The sequence below is a fragment of the Polypterus senegalus genome, chromosome 6 (assembly GCF_016835505.1).
Source record: "Polypterus senegalus isolate Bchr_013 chromosome 6, ASM1683550v1, whole genome shotgun sequence".
In the NCBI taxonomy this organism is placed as follows: Eukaryota; Metazoa; Chordata; class Cladistia; order Polypteriformes; family Polypteridae; genus Polypterus; species Polypterus senegalus.
This window is the reverse complement of record NC_053159.1, coordinates 193626176-193647168: the sequence shown is the minus strand read 5'-3', so window position 1 is coordinate 193647168 and position 20993 is coordinate 193626176. Positions and strand designations below refer to the sequence as shown.

Genomic DNA, 20993 nt, shown 5'->3' with positions numbered 1-20993 from the left:
GAGCTCGCTGGACTTTGGGTTGGTTGTCTTCTCCATCCCAGGATCTCGTCTGAGGTGTCGGTGACAGTGGAGTCAGTGGTGACGTGACCAGCCACCTACAGGCTCCTCCTCCTCCTCGTGTGTCTCCTCAGTTTCTGGTTGGGGGTACCAGAAGACCAGGGAAGTGTAGGGGTCTAGCGTCTGCTCAGTAGGAAGTGTTTTGGGGGGCTTCCTCATTTTAGGGGTTTCTGAATACGTGAAATTCATTTTCCGTTTCCTTCAAATATTTGGTGTCTTGGTGCACCGCCATTTTGTGTTCCTTGTGCTAATGCGTAACAATGGGAGGCTGCCACTTACACTGTGGCTGTTGCCTGCCCAGGGTACAGGTTGGCATCACCCCCTCCCTGCCCGTTGCCCAAGCCTCTGAAGTTGTAGTAACTTTGTGAGTTTCTCCTTTGATTAACTGAGTGAGTGCTACACTTTGGATTGCGGTTGTGGTTTGCGTGTCGCTTGAGGTACCCGACCTCCTGGCGCCTCTGACCTTTGATGTCGCGTTGGTCCTCCTGGCCCTCTGCCTTGCCAGTCAGTACAGTTTGCTTGTGAGAGCTGCGGCAGCACCATCTTGAACGTGACGGTGGTTCAGCCAGGAAGGGCGACACTTGCTTGGCAGGAGAGTCTGCTGTGTGTGTTGGCGTAGTCGGCAGGATCTCGGGAGGAGCTGAGCTTCAGCAGCAGACAACCCAAACCCGAGGTAAGGAGCAGGCCGGGGGGCTCTGAGGCGTGTGACCTTCACGTATGCGGCCTACACTCACACGACGAGCTCGGCCGCGGCCCTCGTCACGTGCCTGTGCCCTCTCGGGGGTCTTATTGACGTGTATTCCCTTTGCGCTTCGCTCTCTGGCTTCAAAGAGTGACCTTCACGAGCCCTCTGCTGCTGTGACCGAGCGTCTCATCGATTCTCTGCCGTGGCCTCCCCTTCTCTTTATGCTTCGTAATCTTTGTCTGTTTTTATGCTGGTGGTTGTTAGGCGTCTTATCACCTGAACTCTGGTGGCTTCTTGTTGTTCTTCTTGTTGTTTTTTCTCGTTTTCTTTTCTTTCTTTTTTTTCTTTTTTTAGGTCACCCACCTCCTGTTTTCTGTTTGTCTGAGCCGCGCGCGTGTAAGCACCTTTGTCACCTGTCTTGCCCGTGTCATTGTCACGTGTTCACATCTGTCTCATCCTCGTGGCCAGCAGCTGCTCAGCTGAATGTGGGGTCTTGTCTAAACACGCCAAAGTGCCCCTTAATGTGCGTGTCGGCCATTAGCCTCTGAATGCTGTCGTGCGCAGCAACGGTGGCCTAATTGCTGGGCCTTTCACGTCACTTTGGCTCAATTAGGTGTAAGAGAGCCTCATTTGGAGCGTCAGCACGGGGGTCACAGGAGCCTAATTGAACCATCTGTGCTGCCGGTCAGCAGGTGTTAATCCGCCATCCTAGTGATGAGCCTTGACGGCCCACCCTGACGGCCCACCCTGCCTTCTCCTGTGTGGATTTAGAGGCAGGAAGGGACTCTCTCTGTTCTATCGGTCCGTTTCGTGGTCTTAAAAGCTGTGTGCCCTCCGCTGCCATCCGGTTTGAACCAGTAGAGCCGTCCTGGACACGTGGAGGAGACCAGCGGCCACCTCACCGACTGCCAGCCTGGCCACTGACTGTGTGCTGGGTGTCCTCAGGGTGGCTGGCCTGCTGTCCTTGTGGTAAACCAGCAGTACCACCGTGCTGTGAAAAAGTCTTTGCCCCCTCACCCCCCAATCTCTACACAGTATTCAATATTGGAGCAAAGAAACCGGGGCGACACACGATACACTGGTTAAACTGGGAGCTTCATTGTTCAGGTCAAGTCAGTTTTATTTAGAGAGAAGTCGGCTCCCATTAATACGCCAGTACAAACCAGTATACACACACACTGCTCCAGAAAATGAAAGGATCGCTTTAGCATGAGAGTACGACATCAAGTCAGTGACACTTGGGGTCTGTTGAGGGGTTAGGGTCAGGCTTGTTCATCAATGTCAGCTGCTTTGGGGCACTGGGGGGCAACACTGAGATGACCCCCAAAACAGGAATGAATGGGTTAACAGGTGGAGGGAGGCCACTGACATTTCTCCCTCCTCATCTGTTTTGTCACTCGTTTGGCTACGGTCAGTGTCACATACCTGGACCCTACAGAGCTGGCACAGGTAGGATGGCACATCAATACCATGTGCCATTGCCAGAAGGGTTTGCTGTGTCTCCCAGTCTCAAGGGCATGAAGGAGATTCCAGGACACAGACGGGCAGTTCCTCCAGGAATGCTGGACAGGGCCCCTCGTAGAAGGTCCTTAACCCATCAGCAGGACCCACCGGAGGAACAGGATGGGCACTGGCAGAGCCTACAAAATGACCTCCAGCGGGCAGGCCGGCCACTGGTGTGAATGTCTCTGACATCTTAAACAACCAGAAACAGACTTCATGAGGGGGGCCCGAGGGCCCAACAATGTCCTCTGGTGGGCACTGTGGAGCTCCATTGGCATTTGCCATAGAATACCAGAATTGGCACCCTGTGCTTTTCACAGATGAGAGCAAGTTCACCCTGAGAGAACATTATGCTGCCTGTCACATCGTTCAGCCTGACCAGTTTGGTGGTGGGTCAGTGATGGTCAGTCTGGGGAGGCATAGACCTCTACAGGCTGGACAACGGTGGGCACTGTGACTGCCATTAGGTATGGGGATGAAATCCTTGGACCCATCGTCAGAGCCTATGCTGGCTCCTCCTGGTGCACGACGATGCCCGGCTGGCCTCATGTGGCGAGAGGATGCAGGCACTTCCTGGAGGAACCACCTGCTCAGGTGTGCTGTATGTGGCACTTCACAGTGCGCCACACAGGTCAGGACTGCCAGTCTCGTACCCGCACTCTCTGCTTACACCATCATACACTTGTAGCCTGGGTAGAATGACCTCCCAGATGCCAGGTACACTGGCACACCAAATACCACGACAGACGCTGCCCTTCAGGCCTTACCCTGATATTGGTGCCACGAGACTCTCTATCTCCAATTTGGCCGAGCCCAGGGAAGTCGGCGGCCCCTCTGGACGTCACTGCCGTGTCTCGTCAGCTTTGTGTCATTAAAGCCACCGTGACTTACAGCTGTGAACAGAGCCGGCTGACAGACGAGGCCATGTCGTGATGTCCGATCAAGTGCCGTCTGAGGGATCAGCGACCTCCAGCGGTTTTCGGCCTTGCCCCTTAGGCACTCAGATTTGCTTGAACCTTTTAATTGTGTGCTGTCGAGGCTGAAATGCCCGCCGTCCTACTGACTTTTCTTTGCCAAATCGCCAGTGTTGTTCGGATGTCTCGCCGATGCCTGTCTTGGCAAATCGCTCTTCTAAATTAGGACCCGACACGTCGTCACCTTGTGATTTCATTATTAGTCCTAAACCGCCCTCGCCCGACTTCTTCGGAGGCCGTTGCAGCCAATGAGCCCCCTCAAAAAACGATTTGTCTGTGGACCAACCCAACGCTTTTGGAATTTGGGTCGTAAGTGACAATTTAGGAATGGTGTTTACTCAAAAGAGAGACAAAGGCAGGAAAGATTTTGGGGGGTCCACCCCATCTATTGTACAGAAAACAACAAAAGACCGCTGCAGTTCTGCAGAGTGGGCACCACAGACTGAGTCTCCAACAAAGGAAGAGGCGGGCTAACGAGGTAATGAGGTCATCGTGGGCGTGGTGAGCAACAGGAAGAGGCAATTCACTTCAGAGGATCTGAAAAAGGGGAAGAAGATGTGTTAGTCCACTTAGTCTGCCTCTGAAACGCACGTGTGTGACAAATGCTACACTGTGACGATCTGAAGCCAAAAGCAGAGCAGATCAGGAGGGGGCTAATACTTTTTCACAGCACTGTGCTTCTCTCTTTATGGGAAGCACTGAACTCCAGCTGTGTCCCTGCAACGTGATGACGTGAGTGGCCTTGGGGTGAAGCCCCCGTTTGAAGACACTCACCTGGGGCCAGTGACGGTGGTCCAGCCGTGCCCACCTGCCTTCCCTCTCCACAGATGGCAGCATCACGTGTTGTCCAGGTGGGTTTCAGAGGTGTGTGACAGGTTCTCAGCTTGCCACTCCAAGGACCAGGGGGGTTTATTTGCTTTGGTTTGAAGCTACAGAAGGTCAAGCGAGGCACGCCGGCGGTCGCCAGCCTAATCCGGCCGCTGGCCTCTTCTTTGTTGTTTTATAAGCCCACTTCTCATTCCTGGGCATCATGTGATTCGCCCGCTGCAGGGCATGTTTCATACGCATCGGCTTTGGCTGGGACTTGTTTGCCTTGCTGAACTCGGTGAGGCCCCGAGAGGCGCTCTGAGTGGGGACGTTGAAGGACACGTTTTCCCGAATGACCAGGACGGGAGCTGCTGCTGGACTCGGCTATTCATTGATTTGCTTCCCTTTTCTGGCTCGTGAAGTGTCAAGGTGAGAATGCGATGTGACTGTATGATAACCGGCGGGCATAGAGAGAGCACTAGATAGGGGGCGCCACTGCCACCTAAGAGTCACATGACGGGAGAGGGAGACCTGGAGCGTCTCGGGCTGAAGTTTGAGAGCAGTGTGCCCGCCAGCCTCTGTGTCCAGTTAGATGCAGTGGTCATCCCTTTGAAACTTGAAGTGTGTCAGGATATAGAGACTCGCCACGTTTAATAAGTCGTGCTAGAATGGTGTTTGCCAGCGGTGCCACTCCCTGCCACGTGGTGTGTGAGGAGCTGCTGTGTCTGCCAGCAAAGCATACGAGAGGCGCATCACGAACTGCAGGCCGTAGTGAATTGCAGTCCGGACGGTCAAGTGGCATAGTCGGCAGGACTTGTTCGTTGTTGGCCTCCCCGTGTCCCCTGATTGTGGCTCAGAACAGTCTTTGTCTGCGGACCCCCGAAGGGTAGAATCCTGCCCTCCTTGACATTTTAAACTGGCATCCAGGCGCTCCTGTCTCTCTGTATGTGCCGGGTGGAGACTGAGCCAGTGGTGGCAGGCAGCGGGCAGACGGGATGCAGGAGGAGCTTTGGGGGTCAGACGTGAGCCCCCCGGTCCTGCTGTACTTGTCATTCATGGTTTTTTTTTCCAGCTCTGTCCTCCTTTATTTATTTGTCACCGTGATGTCACCGATGGCGCGCTGTCTTTATTTTTGCATGTAATCTCTCTCTCTCTCTCTTCCTGGCTCTCTGCTGACGCGTGTGTTTTACGTTTGTAAGTATCTTCATTTTCTTCCTTTTCCATCCTCCACATTCCCTGCTTTTAGTTGGTTAAGTTGGCCTCATGAAGGTGTGAATGCTGCCCCCTACCCCCGTCTTGTGGCATGGATGTGTCCTAGCGATCGGTCGTCAAAGGCACCTTGTAACAGACTGTGACCACCAGAGCCCAGTGGCGGGCACAGTCCTGGGGAGCAGCAGGGGAGAAGACCTCCACCAGGTTGGTAGGGCAGGCCAAAGGGACGATGAAGACGAGGAGAGGCCTCCTGCCCACCAGAGTCCCAAGTCTGAGAATGGCCTGCAACTGGCGCCGTGCTCAGTGCTGGGGGGCTGCCGTCCTGCCACGTCATCCCCGAGTTACAGAAGCTGCCAGTCAGGAGCTCTGGCCTGTCCCGGGTGGCTAGCGTGTCCCTAGCGTCCTGCTTGCTGTCCCTATGAGCCCCTCGGGTCCCCTCCTGTTACCCTGTGCAGGTTGGACTGTCTAGGTGGTCCGCTGCGGTGGTGCCGTTGTAGGCGAGACACTGCAGGTAACCATGGCGACACACAGTCACTTCAGACTTGCTTGTCTACTCATCCCTGCGTCCTTCTGGAAGCTTCTTCTAGTGAAGTGCCATCTTTCTCCTTCTTTACGCCTCCTGCCCTGCCATCCGTGCCAAGACTTGTGAGTGAATGGCAGAGGCCCTGCCAGGAGGCCGCCGTGTGAACGCGTCACCCCCAGGTGTCTTGTTGTCCCTGTCGTCCTGTGCTGTGGCGCCCTGCTGTGTAAAGTGACTTTGCCTAACGATGACACGCATCTTGTCTTTTAGGAGAAGGCAAGCGGGCCTCTTGCCAAGCCTGGAGGATCTTCTCTTTTACACGATAGCCGAAGGACAAGAGAAGATCACCGTGCACAAGTTCATCACCGTAAGTAACAAGGGACCCTGAGCCGTTATCTTTGTGTCCCCGCTGAGTTCATGGGGAGCTGAGAGGGTGGTAAAGTGACAAGCCACAGCGGGGGCCTTGAGGACATCCAAAGCTGGACGGGTGTCACATTTCAGGATGAGGGACATGAGGCTGGCCACCCACAAGGCTTCCCTCTCGGCCCAAACAGTTAAGGGGGGCATCAAGTCCAGTTGCACCTTTCAGCTTTGGCCTCTCTATCAGGTAGTGCCATAAATGCCACCTGGTGGAGCTGACCTGGCGCCCATGAAGGTTTCTTTTCCTCTCCTCTGTTTGTTCATCTAATGACTGATAAAACGGCCGCAGTCCTCGATGTTCTGTCTGATTGGCACGTGTTCCTGGGCCGGGCCTCTTGTGGGGGGTTTGCTCCCGTGCCACCTGCCTCCAGGGCCACTCCAGACTCGCACTGGGCACTCGGTGACCTTGGTACCCTCCCATGACCCATCAAGATGGCCGGCGCTGCAAATTTAATGACTGTTTAATACTCTTGGTGGTCTCTTGTGTCTCACACAGGCGTTGAAGTCTACAGGGCTAAGGACTGGAGACCCCCGACTGAAGGAATGCATGGACATGTTGAGGACCACTCTGCAGTCCACTACAGATAGTGTGACGCTGGACAAAGTGCTCTTTAAAAAGTAAGTGGTGACCTTCAGGGTCCGATTTCCACTCCTCACTGCGAGTCTTTGTTTTAATGAAGTGAGACCCCCGTACAGCTCTAGTTGTCTTTGAGAGAGGCGGAGGTCCGTGTGGAGGCTCACAGGAGATGGCGGGGACCCGAGGGGCTATGGACTGAGCGCCCCAGCATCCCTCGTATTGGTGGCCGTATTAGCCCCTCAGGCCAGGTCACCTCTCTGTCTCATGCCCAACGGTGGACCATCATTAGTAGGTGGATGGGGGGGACAGCCGATCGTTAAACTGGGCCAGGAGAGTCGGGGCTGGCATGGCGGGAGGGATGAGTGGTGGTGAAGGAGATCGGGCAGCACAGGGAGTGGCAGTAGGGACCAGCTGGCTCGTCACAAACTCTTTTAATGAGCGTGCAGATGTAACGGCCGTGTGAGGACCACGCCTGAAGCTGCCAACTCGATGTGCCCCAAAGTGCCCTCCTCTTTCTCTTCTCATCAGTGAACCCTGAATTACGTGGGTGCCCAGGCTAACGCAGTGGTGCCCTCCCAGTGCCTAGGACTTTGTAGACTCACTGGCCCGTGCCCGTCTCCTGGCCGCTCAGCTCAGATGTCATGGGTCTGTGACGTTTGTCTCAATGGTTTGTGCAGGTGACATTCTGCCATGTCGTCATTCTTGTGTCCTTCTGTCCCCTCTTCAGGTGTGTGCAGAGTAACATTGTATTGCTGACTCAGGCCTTTCGTAAGAAGTTTGTCATCCCCGACTTCATGTCCTTCACGTCGCACATCGATGAACTGTACGAGAGTGCCAGGAAGCTGGGAGGTGGCCAGGTGAGCGTTGCTGGGTGACGTTTGATGCTCTTGTCTGCTCAGTTCCTTCCAGACAGACACACGTGTCCTTGTATTTGCTCTGGATAGATGGCGGGTGGTGGCATCTCTGGTGGTGCCGGGCTGGCTGGCCCTCCTGCTCTTCACACGTCTTTTCTTGTATTCGCGTCCCTGCTGGTGTGCAAGCAGGACGTCCAGACGGCCCACCGAGTGACATGTTTTAGTATGGCGCCCTTGACCGAGGGCAGGCTGAGAGGGCAGTAGCGGGTTTCCAACTGATCAGCTCATAACGCACACACAGCCCCTTATTGAGTCACACGAAGGGTCCTCACCTCATCTGGGCGCTGACATTAGCGCTGAACAAAAACTCAGTGGAACGGACCCTTAAAGACGTCACTTTGACACCCAAGCTGATGCTCTGAGTGAGGGACTCGATGTACCCCAGACACCTCTTGCCAAGTTTCTCGACATGGCATTGTCCACCACGGCTGCTTGACGGCCTTTGACGCTCTCTGCTTGTGTCACTCGGCCAGTCAGTCACTCGCTGCCACCAGACGGACGCCTGTCCCCCGCCTTCCAGCTCTTTCTGACTCGACTCTCCCCTCTTTACGCAGGTTGCGGATTACATCCCCCAGCTGGCCAAATTCAGCCCGGACCTGTGGGCCGCGTCCCTGTGCACAGTGGATGGCCAAAGGTAAGTGGGACCTGAAAATGACGAGGACAGCACGGGAGAAGGAACGCTGGCTGCTGCCAGGGTGGCAGGTTACTTGTAGACAATTGAGGCCGTTGAAGATGTCGGCAGGCAGTGCGCAAGGCAATACAAGACCATACCGGTTATTATCGTGTGGTCCAAACTCACACAAGGAGGGTCGCAGTGGGCTTTAGCAGCCCTGCCTCTTGACAGACCCCCAGCCTTGACATGGAAAAACTCCCAAAAATAACTTGTAGGGAAGAAATGGAAGAAACCTCAGGGAAGGCGGTTCAAAGAGAACAATTAGAACAATCTAGACGAGAACAGGCCATTCAGCCCAACAAAGCTCGCCAGTCCTATTCACTTGCTTCCTCCAAGAAAACATCAAGTCGAGTTTTGAAAGTCCCTAACGTCTTACTGTCTACCACACTACTTGGTAACTTATTCCAAGTGTCTATCGTTCTTTGTGTAAAGAAAAACTTCCTAATGTTTGTGCGAAATTTACCCTTAACAAGTTTCCAACTGTGTCCCCGTGTTCTTGATGAGCTCATTTTAAAATACAAGTCTCGATCCACTGTACTAATTCCCTTCATAATTTTAAACACTTCAATCATGTCACCTCTTAATCTTCTTTTGCTTAAACTGTAAAGGCCCAGCTCTTTTAATCTTTCCTCATAATTCAACCCCTGTAGACCTGGAATCAGCCTAGTCGCTCTTCTCTGGACCTTTTCTAGTGCTGCTATGTCCTTTTTGTAGCCTGGAGACCAAAACTGCACACAGTACTCAAGATGAGGCCTCACCAGTGCATTATAAAGGTTGAGCATAACCTCCTTGGACTTGTACTCCACAGATCGTGCTATATAACCTAACATTCTGTTAGCCTTCTTAATGGCTTCTGAACACTGTTTGGAAGTTGATAGCTTGGAGTCCACTATGACTCCTAAATCCTTCTCATAAGGTGTACTCTCGATTTTTCGACCGCCCATTGTGTATTCAAACCTAATATTTTTACTTCCTATGTGTAATACTTTACATTTACTGACATTAAATTTCATCTGCCACAAATCTGCCCAAGCCTGTATGCTATCCAAGTCCTTCTGTAATGATATAACGGATTCCAAATTATCTGCTAATCCACCTATCTTGGTATCATCTGCAAACTTAACCAGCTTGTTACTTATATTCCTATCTAAATCATTTATATATATTAAAAATAGCAGCGCCCTAGCACTGACCCCTGTGGAACACCACTCTTAACATCAGCCAGTTCTGATGAGGTTCCTCGCACCATCACCCTCTGCTTCCTGTGTCTGAGCCAATTCTGCACCCATCTAAAAACATCACCCTGAATTCCCACTTCTTTTAACTTGATGCCCAACCTCTCATGTGGCACCTTATCAAATGCTTTCTGAAAGTCCAGATAAATAATATCATAAGCTCCACTTTGATCGTATCCTTTTGTTGCCTCCTCATAGAATTCCAACATGTTAGTAAAACACGACCTCCCCCTTCTGAACCCATGCTGACTGTTCAGAATAACTCCTGTCCTTGTCATGTGTTGCTCAATCTTATCCTTAATAATTCCTTCCATTAATTTTCCTGTGATGCTTGTTAAGCTTACTGGCCTATAGTTGCTTGGATCTGCCCTGTCACCCTTTTTATATAATGGGATGATATTTGCCATTTTCCAGTCCTTTGGAATCTCTCCAGTGCACAGTGACTTCCTAAAAATACGTGTCAAGGGTTTATATATGTACTCACTAGCCTCCTTAAGAACACGAGGATAAATATTATCTGGGCCTGGTGATTTGTTTGATTTCATCTTATTTAATCTGAGCAGCACTTCTCCCTCTACAATTTCCAAATCCCTCAGTACCTCCTTAGTAGTTGTGTTTACCTCTGGCAGGTTATCCACTTGCTCACTTGTAAACACCTCAGAAAAATGTAAGTTTAGGGCATCTGCTAAGAGACCCTTTTACCTGGTGGGGTGGGCATGCAGTGGGTGTACAGACAAGACAATTGACAGAACAGAACAGAAGTCATCCTCAATACAATAGAAATATGACAAGACCAGACAAGAATCCAACAGCAGATGATATCCCATAATGCCATTTGGAGACCTCGGCCATCAAGCTGCCTCCCCCTATTGCCCGTTCCACAGCCGAGTCAGCCAATCCGATGGCAGGACCCCTCGACCTGACGATTCTCAGTTTGCTGTTAATGACTTGGATTTCAGTTCCACAGATGGACAGAACGCAGTGAGTTGTGGTGACACGTTAAAGCTCAAGAGCAAAGTGAGCCACTGGCACAGGGCATGGGTGACGCCGTGACTGTCCTATGCGTTCCTTACATGCTTAGCACGACCGGGTGCAGAGATAAAGCGTGGGCACAGCTGCACTTTCTGCCACCCGGCCACTGTCTCTGGCTTAGCAGACTGGCCTGCCAGAGCTGCCCCGTGTCCCGTAGGAGGGCCAGGATTGTCCCCTTTGTGCCTGGTGCAGTCTGAGCCACACGGTGACACAAGTGATGGGCACCTTGCATGTTCCAGCCCACCCCTGCCATTGCGTGGGCCTGAGATTGCTCATGGCTATTTTTAAACAAATCAGCTGATCTCCTAAAGCTGTGCCCTCATCTCTCTGCTAGGCCAGCGAGTATCGACAGGCTGGCAGCTCCCGCCCATCGCACTGTATGGGTGATTTTTTTTTTTTCTGCCAGGCCCGTGTCTTTTCAGGCCTGCGCATCACCACTTTGGCCGAGTGGTCTTTTCTGCATTGACGGCCCCCCATCATCAGCAGCTCCTTACCTGACGTGGGTCTCATGTTTGGTGGATTTTGTGCAGGAAAGCTGCTTATGGAGATTAAACGGAGCGGCTTTGTGCGGCTCGGCTGAATCGGGAGAATTGCTTTCACTTTTTATATTCTTTGTATTCCCGATGTCCGGATGCATTTTCCTTGATTGTCCAATTTTCGGTACCCGGCTGTTCAGTGGCCGTGTCACTTGAGCTCTTCCTGTTTGTCACTTTGTTGGGACAGAATGAGTGCCCGTCACTGCCACCAGCTCCACCTGCCATCCACTGAATGAGAGTAGGCCTGGCAGTACTGAGCTGTTGGCACCACCCAGTGGTGTGCAGTGGGCACAGCACCCATCAGATGAACCCTTCTGATCTCTTAAAGCGAATCCTCGCTGCCCAGAGCCCACCGATGGCAGTCTTGTCCGTTTGTCTGTCTGTCCACTCGGCTGTTGGCTGTCGTGTTTGTTTGATGTGATCTCCCGCTGGTTTGACTGGCAGAGCGCGAGAATGTTGTTAGTTTCCTGACGCCCGCGCACGTCTCAGAGTTTATTGTTCACCAACAGCAAAACGTATGTTCAACCAAGCAATGAACAGATGTGCCCTTTCTACCTGTGGAAAAAGTAAGTAAGGGCTATAATGGCCCCCTCAAGCTGGCATCCACCTTAATAAAAAGAAGTGTCTGTGCTTGTCTGGCTGCTGTGTCTCTGTCATTCCAACAGATGGCACATCACAAATGTTTGTAGTAATAAAATGCCTTGCATTTGTCATTTCAGCAGATGGCACATCACAAACTTGTACAGTAATACTACAAATGTTTGTGATGTGCCATCTGTTAGAACGACAAATGCAATGCCCTTTTATTACTAAACGCACTACCAACTGCATGTGAATGGACGGTGTGCTGCATGTGTTAGCGCGTTGGTCCACGTTGTTCAGATTTGAACCCGTCTTAAGCGGGTAGCACAGCTACTTCCCTGTGACTGTCTAGCTGTCCTCAATGCAGCTGTGAGGGGTCTGAGGGGTGCCCTGCGTGCACATCCCGTTGCTAATCCCCCCCAACAGATCCAGGCTTTGACTTGGCCAATGCCAAGGCCTCAACTTCTTTCTTTTCAGCCATTCCTGGGGGGATTTACTGGTCTGTTTCGTGTCATTGTCACCTTGTAAGGTCCTCTTGTGGATGACAGATGGTCTGAGCCAGTGAAGTGGGTTCTGTGTAGGTGGGCTGCTGAGGCCCATCTTTACAGTCGCTGTCAGGTCCTTCTGCTCAGTGCTCAAACTTCTGGTGGTGTGGTCATGCCACTTGGCCTTTGCCTTGATTGTGCCCTCGTCTTTGCCTGGGTGTTCCTGGGCACACGCCAGTCTTGCTCCAATGTTCTTTCGTGCTACCCGTGCAGAGCTCATCTGTGGAGCCTCCTCCTGATGGTGGACTCATGCGCCCATTTTGAAATGAGGGGCTTCTTTCAGCGTCTTGCTGGGGTGCCCCCCCCCCACTTGCCCGTGGTCTTCTGGCCGGTTGAACGATTGATTTGCACTCGTTTAGAGGTCTTTTGAAATGCATCCCCAGATTCCAGGGGGTCTCTCAGCATGGAGGTGACACACACTTGAGACCACAGTGAGGGTCTTTGGGGCCCGGAGCAGGTCCTCTTGGGGATCTTCTGACTTGAGGTGTCTGAGGTCGTGATACGTGGAGGGGTCTGTTTGTGTTTATTATTTAAATTCCAAATGCCAGCCTGGTCGGAGGTTTGTTGTATTAGAGATACGCCCTTCATCTGAGATCACATATGTGGGGGTCCCAACGTGTAGGGTGGTCACACACCACTGAGGTGAGACTCTTGACTGGTCACACGTCACCTGCAACTCTTGACGTCTGTGTTCGCTCGTGACAAGCCTGTGGTTTATCGAGCACAGCCGAAAGCGACGTGAGGGGTCCGCTGCCTGTCAAAGACCACCTCCCTCAGCGTGTCTTGTGTTGCTTTCTGTTTCAGACATTCCGTCGGAGACACCAAAGTTCCCTTTTGCCTGCAGTCGTGCGTGAAGCCCCTGAAGTACGCCATTGCTGTCAACGACCTTGGCACCGAGTACGTGCACCGCTACGTCGGCAAGGAGCCCAGTGGCCTGCGCTTCAACAAGCTCTTCCTGAATGAAGACGGTAAGTGCACGAGTACCACACTCCTCCTCACCTCCAGGCATCCCCGACTCCCTAATCCTATGGCGGCCCTTGGCATGTGATCTTTTCACCCGGGGTCTCCAAAAGACCCCACGTGAGCAGGTCTGAGATGGCGCATTTGTGGAGGTCTTCAGATTACGAGCTGCGCCATCTTGACTTGACCGCAGTGAAACGTCAGGGTCAGGCCGGCCAAGTGAGCCTCGTCGTGTGACAGTGACAGATGACCTTGGGCAGAGCGCCGTTACTGGCAGATCCCACTGCTTTATGGGAAAACACGCACACCCGAGGTGGGGGTCTTAGCCCACGGTGCCCGGAGATGTGCGCTTTGTTATGGCCGTAAACGACCAGCGCGCTACAAATAAAGTAAAACGGGAGAACTGAGGGGACAGAGAGACGAGACAAAAGGGCGAAGTGCAGAAGGAAAGCCGTCAGCCGTTGCCCGTCGGTCCCCCGGTCTCGTGCCAAGTGCTACTCGGAACTTCTCACGGCCTAGCAGCTGGCATTAAATCTCGGGGTTCGGGTTTACTCTTTACTCTCCTGCCTGACTTTTTTTACACTCTGCCATCACAAAATCCAGCGTTGAGTTGCAGAAGGGGGGCACATCGGCTTTTGATCACGTAGTGCCAGGATGGTTTTGGGGGAGCCGTTTTGTTAAGGGTGGGGGCAGAATCCGTAAACCGTCCCTCCCCGCCAGAACCAGAAAGACACCATGAAGTGGTCTCGGGGGCTCAGAATGTTCCCAGGTAGTCCACCAGTCTGAGGTTTGTGGTGACTTCCTTTGGAAGTCGCTTTGGGAGATGGCTGCCTGTGTCCTCCATTACTAGCGTTTCCAAGCAATTTAGGACCACCAAAGAAAAGGCTGGCTGTTCAGGATTGGGACTTGGGGCCGAAGACGTAGTTGCTGATGTTCTTTATAGAAATACGCCGCCCAGCAATGGTGTCTGCCACCTCACGCAGTTTGTACTGAGGAAGAACGTGAAGGTTTTTATACTCTGGTTAGAACGAGCGCCAATGGTGGGCAACAGGGGGACAGCAGCGGACAACGTCGTTAAAAAGTCTAAGAATACAAGACAATACAACATAAGACAATGCAAAATCACACAAGGAGTGCCACAGTGCCACTTGACAGCCCCCCAGCCTTGACTCTCTAAGAAGACACCTCAGGACCTCAGGACCTCAGGCCAGTCAGAGAGACCCCTTTGTAGGAGGGCTGGGCGTGCAGTGGGGATCAATACAACGCAATAGACATCCTCAATACAATAGAAACATTCCAAGTATGGAGCAGAACTCCACAGGAGATGACATCCCATAATACGAGTCCTGGAGACCTCGGCCATCAAGCCGCCTCCCCCTATTGGCCATTCCACAGCTGAGTCAGCGCAGGGCCAGCCAATCCGATGACAGGACCCCTCTACCCGACGATTCCTGTGCTCCTTCATCAGGGATGACTTTACCTTAGCCAGGCAGGTGGGCAGTGGGCACCAAGTGGCACGTGTGAGTACCAAGAAGAGAAACACAACTGGTGAGGGTTGGTGACCAAGTAGAGCTGTCATGTGACTTGTGTTTTAGTGCTAATGACAGTCTGCACAGTTAGTCAGCAGCTCTAGTCAGGGTGTGCTAACCTGAAGTGGTGAGTCTTTAAAAGCTGAGACTGAAGGGGCGTCTCTTATAGTAGCGGGCAGACCACCAGACAGTTTAGGGGGTCCTGTAATTAAAAGCTCGACCTCCCCCTGTTAACACATTACTCATGTTACATCCTCCACGTGTCAGGTGGTCCGGTCTCGACCCTCACTGCCAGACTAAAATGATGTTGGCTAAACTGCTCCAGGTAGCGAAACACCAACAATGCCAACTTTTGTTTCTGCAGCACATTTTCTTACAAGTGGTGCAGCTCAACGTCATTCACAAGATGAGGAAAGAAAATCAGATGAGGCAACACCGAGAAACGAAGAATAAAGTGAGAGCAGAAAAAAACAACAAAAAAACTCCTGGTGGGCCGCAGAAAAAGAAACAAAATCTGCAGGGGTCCCAAGGCCACGAGACCACCCAGCCCCCACAGGGCATTCTACCCAACATGACTGATCCCAATCAGACCTTACGGCTTTCAGGCTTCACGTGAAGTAATTTGATGGTGACGCCGGTCAAAGTGAGACGAAAACGGAGCGCGCTCAGACGTGAACGAGCATCTGAGGTGTAGCCCCGCCTCCCGGCATTACAGTCCCCTGCTGCCGTCGTCTCTCAGTACATGTTGATGTCATGTGATGCACAGTGTTAGCCAATGAATAAGCCGCTCCTGGGCCTGAGGCGGGGCTTCACTTCAAGTGCCCGCTCCATTTTCATTCACGGGTCGTCCAGAGGAGTCGTGCGGATTCTGCGACACGAGTAACAGGACTTGTCTTCTGGTGTCCTCGGACCGCCGCTCAGTCAGGGCCTTTTGTTATCGCCGTTCTCCATGAAAACGTGACATCACTACAGCAATGCGTGCCTGTGGGTACTCGAGGGTGTGCGCGCCCCATGGCCACTGACTTGGAGCACAAAGACCCCCAACTCGTCTGCAAGTGAGGGGCCCCCCGTCCCACTGGCGCTCCCAACGTTTGCTGTTTTTCTTTGTGCCCACTGCAGGTGACAGGCGCTTCACTAGTTCGTAATGCAGGCCTGCAGGTTTATTTTTACATTTGATGTTATCAGATGAATTTAGAGCTGACTTTCATGGTCCAGCGGGCACACATCGGGCATTTAGCATTGGCTCGCGTGATCTCCACAGGAAGGGCACATGCTTTGGTTTGGGATTGAAATGGCAGTGGCCGAGGTCTCAGGGAGGCTGCGTGCTCTCAGGCCGCCCAGAGGTGACCTCCATGTTTGGGCACACATTAAAGGTGATGAGCGGTGCGCCGTGCCAGCTGGGTCACCATAGCTGAGTGAAGCTCAGACGCCCCATTGCCGCCGTCATCGCATTGTGACATCCTCAGCCGCATGTCGGACCGACACGTGGGGACAACAAGAAGGGACTGTGGCGGTGCGGGCCGGCTCCACGCTCCCTCTTCTTGAACCCGATGCCATCGATGAGCCAACTGGGGTGAGCGGAACAGATGAGGACAAAGACACACCAAGCAGGGGGGTGCAGTGAATGTGTAATGACAAGAGCCAAAGAGTGCAGGGTGACGTCCAATTTTAAAAGCAAGGGGGCTCTGTGAGGACCACAGGGCAGCAAACCGCCCTTTAAAGCCGCTTAACCCAATGCGGGGCCTCACAGCCAAGGAGGTGCCAATCTGGCAGTTCTGCCCACCTTCCTTGCCCCCCCTTCGAGCGCTCTCTGGCTCCAAGCTGGGCACCGCATCGAGCCACCGACGCCCACTGCCAGGCTTGTGGTCCATGGCACCACCCTCTCCTAAGGCTTCACTTTAGGTACCAGACATGACAGATGGCTCACAGGACACACGCCTTACCCTGCTGGTTTGCCATGTTTGCCCTTCGTCTTGAGTGAGGCTTTCGTATCTAAAAACTGAGATCTACGGGAGCACGGCTTACGTCACCTAACATCGACGTGTTGCCCTTAATGCCAGAGTTAGTGTGAGGCAAGTACACAAGGAACAGACACTTCACATTGGCATCTGAGGACATCAAGCAGCAGAGCCAGAATGGCCTTGGTGACAATCCAGTGACCGAACAACAGAGCTGAGCGCCCTTTTCTCTGACATGTGAGGTCAGTTAATGCCAATGCCTTGGAGTATGGGGCACATGTCTTGAGGAGCTTTGTGCCACGTGTATCCTGGCATCATGGCTCACAGTGACGTAAGCCATGGCGTGGGTGTGTTTGGTGGCAGAAAGCTGCCCACTGTTGGTGGCTGGAATCTGAGCTGGATTTGCCTGGATGGGGCATCAAAACCATGGCAGGCTGACATCAGGAGAAGTGAAGTGGGCAGGTGCCACGTGGAGGAACATTTGACAGACCTCAAGTGTCAGCACCATGTGGTAGGCATCATACATGGAAAGGCCTCCGCAGTCCATGCTGGCATGTCTAGGGTGCCACCTCAGTCCAGGGAGAGACCGTGTCTTCCATTTTGGCCAGCAATGGTGGTGATTGCAGGAGACGTGATGAGCTTGAGCTGGCGCAGTGTGCCATGTCGGTGACCGTTACACTTGTGTTTCTCTTTGCAGACAAGCCACACAACCCCATGGTGAATGCAGGAGCCATAGTGATCACCTCACTCATTAAGGTAAACTTGGCTTATTTCTGTGCTGCGCCACAATGCCAGCCGCTGGCACCTCCTGTTGCACTCACTGAGCGTTCTCTCTTTACAGACTGGGGCGAACAACGCCGAGAAGTTTGATTACGTGAGTACGCCGCTGCGGGCACCACTCTGTGTGCGGGTGGCACTTTTTCTCCACTCACCTTTCATGGATTTCTGTTCCTGTTGCAGGTCATGGACTTCCTGAACAAGATGGCCGGGAACGAGTATGTGGGCTTCAGTAATGCCACGTAAGTGAGAGGGAGCAGCGGGAGCCAAACCCCTGGGCGCAGGTCTCCACGTGAGTGCCCAGGCTTTGGCGCCCCCTCCTGATCTCCGCCATTCTTTGTCCGACTCTTGAGAGAGTTAAGGTGACCACCGCGTGGCGAGGGCCGGCTGACGAGTTCTGCTTCTTCCCATTTCAGGTTTCAGTCGGAGCGAGAAACGGGAGACAGGAACTTTGCCATTGGGTATTACCTGAAGGAGAAAAAGGTACGTGGGCCATTCGTAAGCTGGCACAGCGCCCGGCGCCAGGTCACTGCGCCTGCTCACTCGCTGCTTGTCTCCACAGTGTTTCCCCGAGGGCACGGACATGACGGCGGTGCTGGACTTTTACTTCCAGGTGAGTCCGGTGGGCTCAAAGGGGTCTGTGGCGTCACTTTGGGGGTTTCCCTTTCATCCTCTCTGTGCCCCTCTCTCTCTCTCCCTCAGCTCTGCTCCATTGAAGTGACCTGCGAGTCCGCCAGTGTGATGGCTGCCACCCTGGCTAATGGCGGCTTCTGTCCCATCACGGGCGAGAGGGTGCTGAGCCCCGAGGCCGTCAGGAACACGCTGAGCCTGATGCACTCCTGTGGCATGTACGACTTTTCTGGGCAGTTTGCCTTCCACGTGAGTAGACGCGCTCGCTTAGAGCACGGGGAGTCCTCTGGGGGGCTCCGTGCCCGCACTTGTGGCCCTACTGGCCGTCCAGGGCAGAAGGCTCGGACTGCGTTTGAGCTGAAGGTGCCACCTTATGCCAGCCCTCATCTAAGCTCCTTTGTTTTGGGTGTTCTGTCTCAGGTGGGCCTACCAGCCAAGTCAGGGGTTGCCGGAGGGATCCTGCTGGTGGTGCCAAACGTCATGGGCATCATGTGCTGGTCTCCGCCGCTGGACAAACTGGGCAATAGCGTGAGGGGCATCCAGTTCTGCACAGTAAGTAGCGGAGCAGGGCGTGAGCCGCCTGGCGTGAGCCGCCTGGCGTTTGTCGGTGCCCGGGTGGGGTGTCTGAGCGTCTCCACAAACCTCTCGTGTCTTGCAGGATTTGGTTTCCCTCTGCAACTTCCACAACTACGACAACCTGCGACATTTTGCAAAGAAGCTCGACCCTCGCCGAGAGGGGGGAGACCAAAGAGTAAGTAGAGCCCACTGCATGTGTTTGGGGGCGCAGAGCCCACTGAAATCGCTCCTGTCAACGCCACCGCTGCTGCTGCTGCTCGCCACTAGGGGGCGCCGCCCTCATAGCCGTGGCACTGGTACCCAGCGGTCCCTGCCGTATGTCGCCATCATCGGCTGGCTGGCGTGTCAGGTGGTCCGCCTGGCCAGGGCCTTTCAATATTCATCCTCATCTTGCTGGCTACAGGTGGGTTGGCAGGCCTCCCCTGGCATTGCCAATTAAAAATTGTGGGAGGGCAACACAAAACCCTTCAAATACAGAAGTGAACCCGCCTGTCCGAGAGCAGCGGCGGCAGCAGTGGGGAGCACAGGAGCGGGTTTGAGCTAGTGGACGTACGGCCCCTCGTGGTCCCGACGGGGTGTGGCTTGTCCCACAGCATCTGCCACTTGTCGATGTCATCCAAGCCACGTGACATCCCAGGCCAGCATGATGGCTTGTTAAGGCGGCCGTCTCAGCTGGCAGCGTGTGAGGAGCGGGCACTGGGCTGCGGCTGCTTAACCCCCCACCCCCCGGCTCTTTAGCAGCACTAACATGTCACCTGTGCGCTGCCCGCTTGCTGCCCCCGCGTGCCTCTTGTGTCTGTGTGACAGCACTTGTGGTGACCACAAACTAATTTGTTCTTCATGTCGCTTGAACACCAGCATTCCTACGGACCAATGGACTATGAGAGCCTTCAGCAAGAGCTCGCGCTAAAAGACACGCTGTGGAAAAAAGTGTCACCCGAGCGCAGCGAGGACACGTCCACCACTGTAGTGTATAGGATGGAGAGTGCGGGGGAGCAGGCGTAGCGGACGGCTCCTCTCATCTCTGGACTCCTCCACGAGTACCCATGTTTGTATGGCTTGTGCTGCCCGCCCGCCGCCCACGTGTGCTGTCAGTTATGTGCCCGCCCGGGGGCACAAGTAAGTATGAGGAGCAGCGAGCACGGGCGACGACGCGGGCTCCAGGGGGCGCTGGGCAGCGCAGCTCACACCACCTTGTGTCTCATTTGTTCTTTTTGTTCTCCATTTTTTGTTCCTTGCCGTTGCCCGCCTGCTTATTTTTGTATTGTTTCTAATAAATTAATTTGCCATCCCACTCCCTTTGGTTGGTTTTCTCTTTATTTTGATTATTTTATTTTTTTGTTTGTTTTTACCACCACCACCCCCTTTGCATTTGTCTTTTGTGTTTGTCCATTAGCTGGGTCCAGGTGTGAATGCCAACCGGTACGCTCGTGCCAGCATACGGCAGGGGGAGGCGCGCCTTCACTTAGGAGTCCGGGGTTCTTCTCATGGCACTCGTTTATAGGTCTTGCACTCTGACCATTCTCCCATCTCATCGGTGCCAGGCTGGACGTGACTGGCATCTCAGCCTTAAGTTGTGGAGGAGGCCACCAAACTTGACTTGACCTTTGAGTCTCGCTCCACGTGTATGTGAAACCCCGCCCACAAGGGGCGCTATGGAGACCACCAATGGGCCCCCCGCCCCAAATCCCAGTGAGGACAGCCCACTCCTGCCATCAGGGGGTGCTACAATGTGTTGATGGGCCCCGCCTACAAGGGGGTACAATGGTGGAGACCACCAGTAAGTTGAAGTGCAGCTTTGAGCCCCGCCCAGATTCCCAGTCGCCCTTCACAGTTACGTGACGAGACAGTTGCAGGTGAGTTGTGCTTGTGCCCACCATTGCCATGATTGGGGGAGACCACCAATAAGTTGAAGTGCACCTTTGAGCCCGGCCCCAAATCCCAGACCATCTTTACCTTGACACGGTGAGGCAGCTGCAGGTGAGTTGTGCCCATTCTTGACATGAGGGGGTGCCACTGGGCCTTGGACTTGCCCCCAAACCCCATGTGGCCTGCTCCTGCGAGTGACCAAATGTCCCCTCGTTTCATTGCAGGTCAAGTCGGTCATCAATCTTCTGTTTGCTGCCTACACCGGTGATGTCTCGGCCCTCCGGAGGTGGGTGCCCTGGCCGCTTGGCCCCCTATACCAGGGCCGGTGCTGCTTGGGGCATTTAGTAACTCCGTGTTGACTGTGTCCCTGCCAGGTTTGCCTTGTCTGCCATGGACATGGAGCAGAGGGACTACGACTCGCG

General features: G+C 53.7%; 2 protein-coding genes across 3 annotated transcripts in view; one reads left to right on the top strand and one right to left on the bottom strand.

Annotated features, from left to right (window-relative positions):
- Positions 1-19996, top strand: part of glsb (glutaminase b) — a 28500-nt gene extending 8504 nt beyond the window's left edge. The window contains exons 2-15 of one of the 2 annotated variants that reach the window (XM_039757885.1): positions 6029-6125; positions 6675-6796; positions 7483-7612; positions 8224-8303; positions 13077-13240; positions 17417-17475; positions 17561-17593; positions 17680-17738; positions 17913-17979; positions 18059-18109; positions 18199-18375; positions 18547-18678; positions 18785-18877; positions 19561-19996. In XM_039757885.1, coding sequence (XP_039613819.1) covers positions 6029-6125; positions 6675-6796; positions 7483-7612; positions 8224-8303; positions 13077-13240; positions 17417-17475; positions 17561-17593; positions 17680-17738; positions 17913-17979; positions 18059-18109; positions 18199-18375; positions 18547-18678; positions 18785-18877; positions 19561-19707 — 1411 coding nt within the window. In that variant the 3' untranslated portion in view covers positions 19708-19996. The remainder of the gene's footprint in view (positions 1-6028; positions 6126-6674; positions 6797-7482; positions 7613-8223; positions 8304-13076; positions 13241-17416; positions 17476-17560; positions 17594-17679; positions 17739-17912; positions 17980-18058; positions 18110-18198; positions 18376-18546; positions 18679-18784; positions 18878-19560) is intronic. The other variant, XM_039757884.1, reaches the window with a different exon arrangement.
- An 812-nt stretch (positions 19997-20808) lies between these two features.
- LOC120530689 (fibronectin-like) overlaps positions 20809-20993 on the bottom strand; it is an 18037-nt gene continuing 17852 nt past the window's right edge. The window contains exon 28 of the mRNA XM_039755108.1: positions 20809-20956. Within this exon, the coding sequence (XP_039611042.1) occupies positions 20809-20956 (148 nt within the window). The remainder of the gene's footprint in view (positions 20957-20993) is intronic.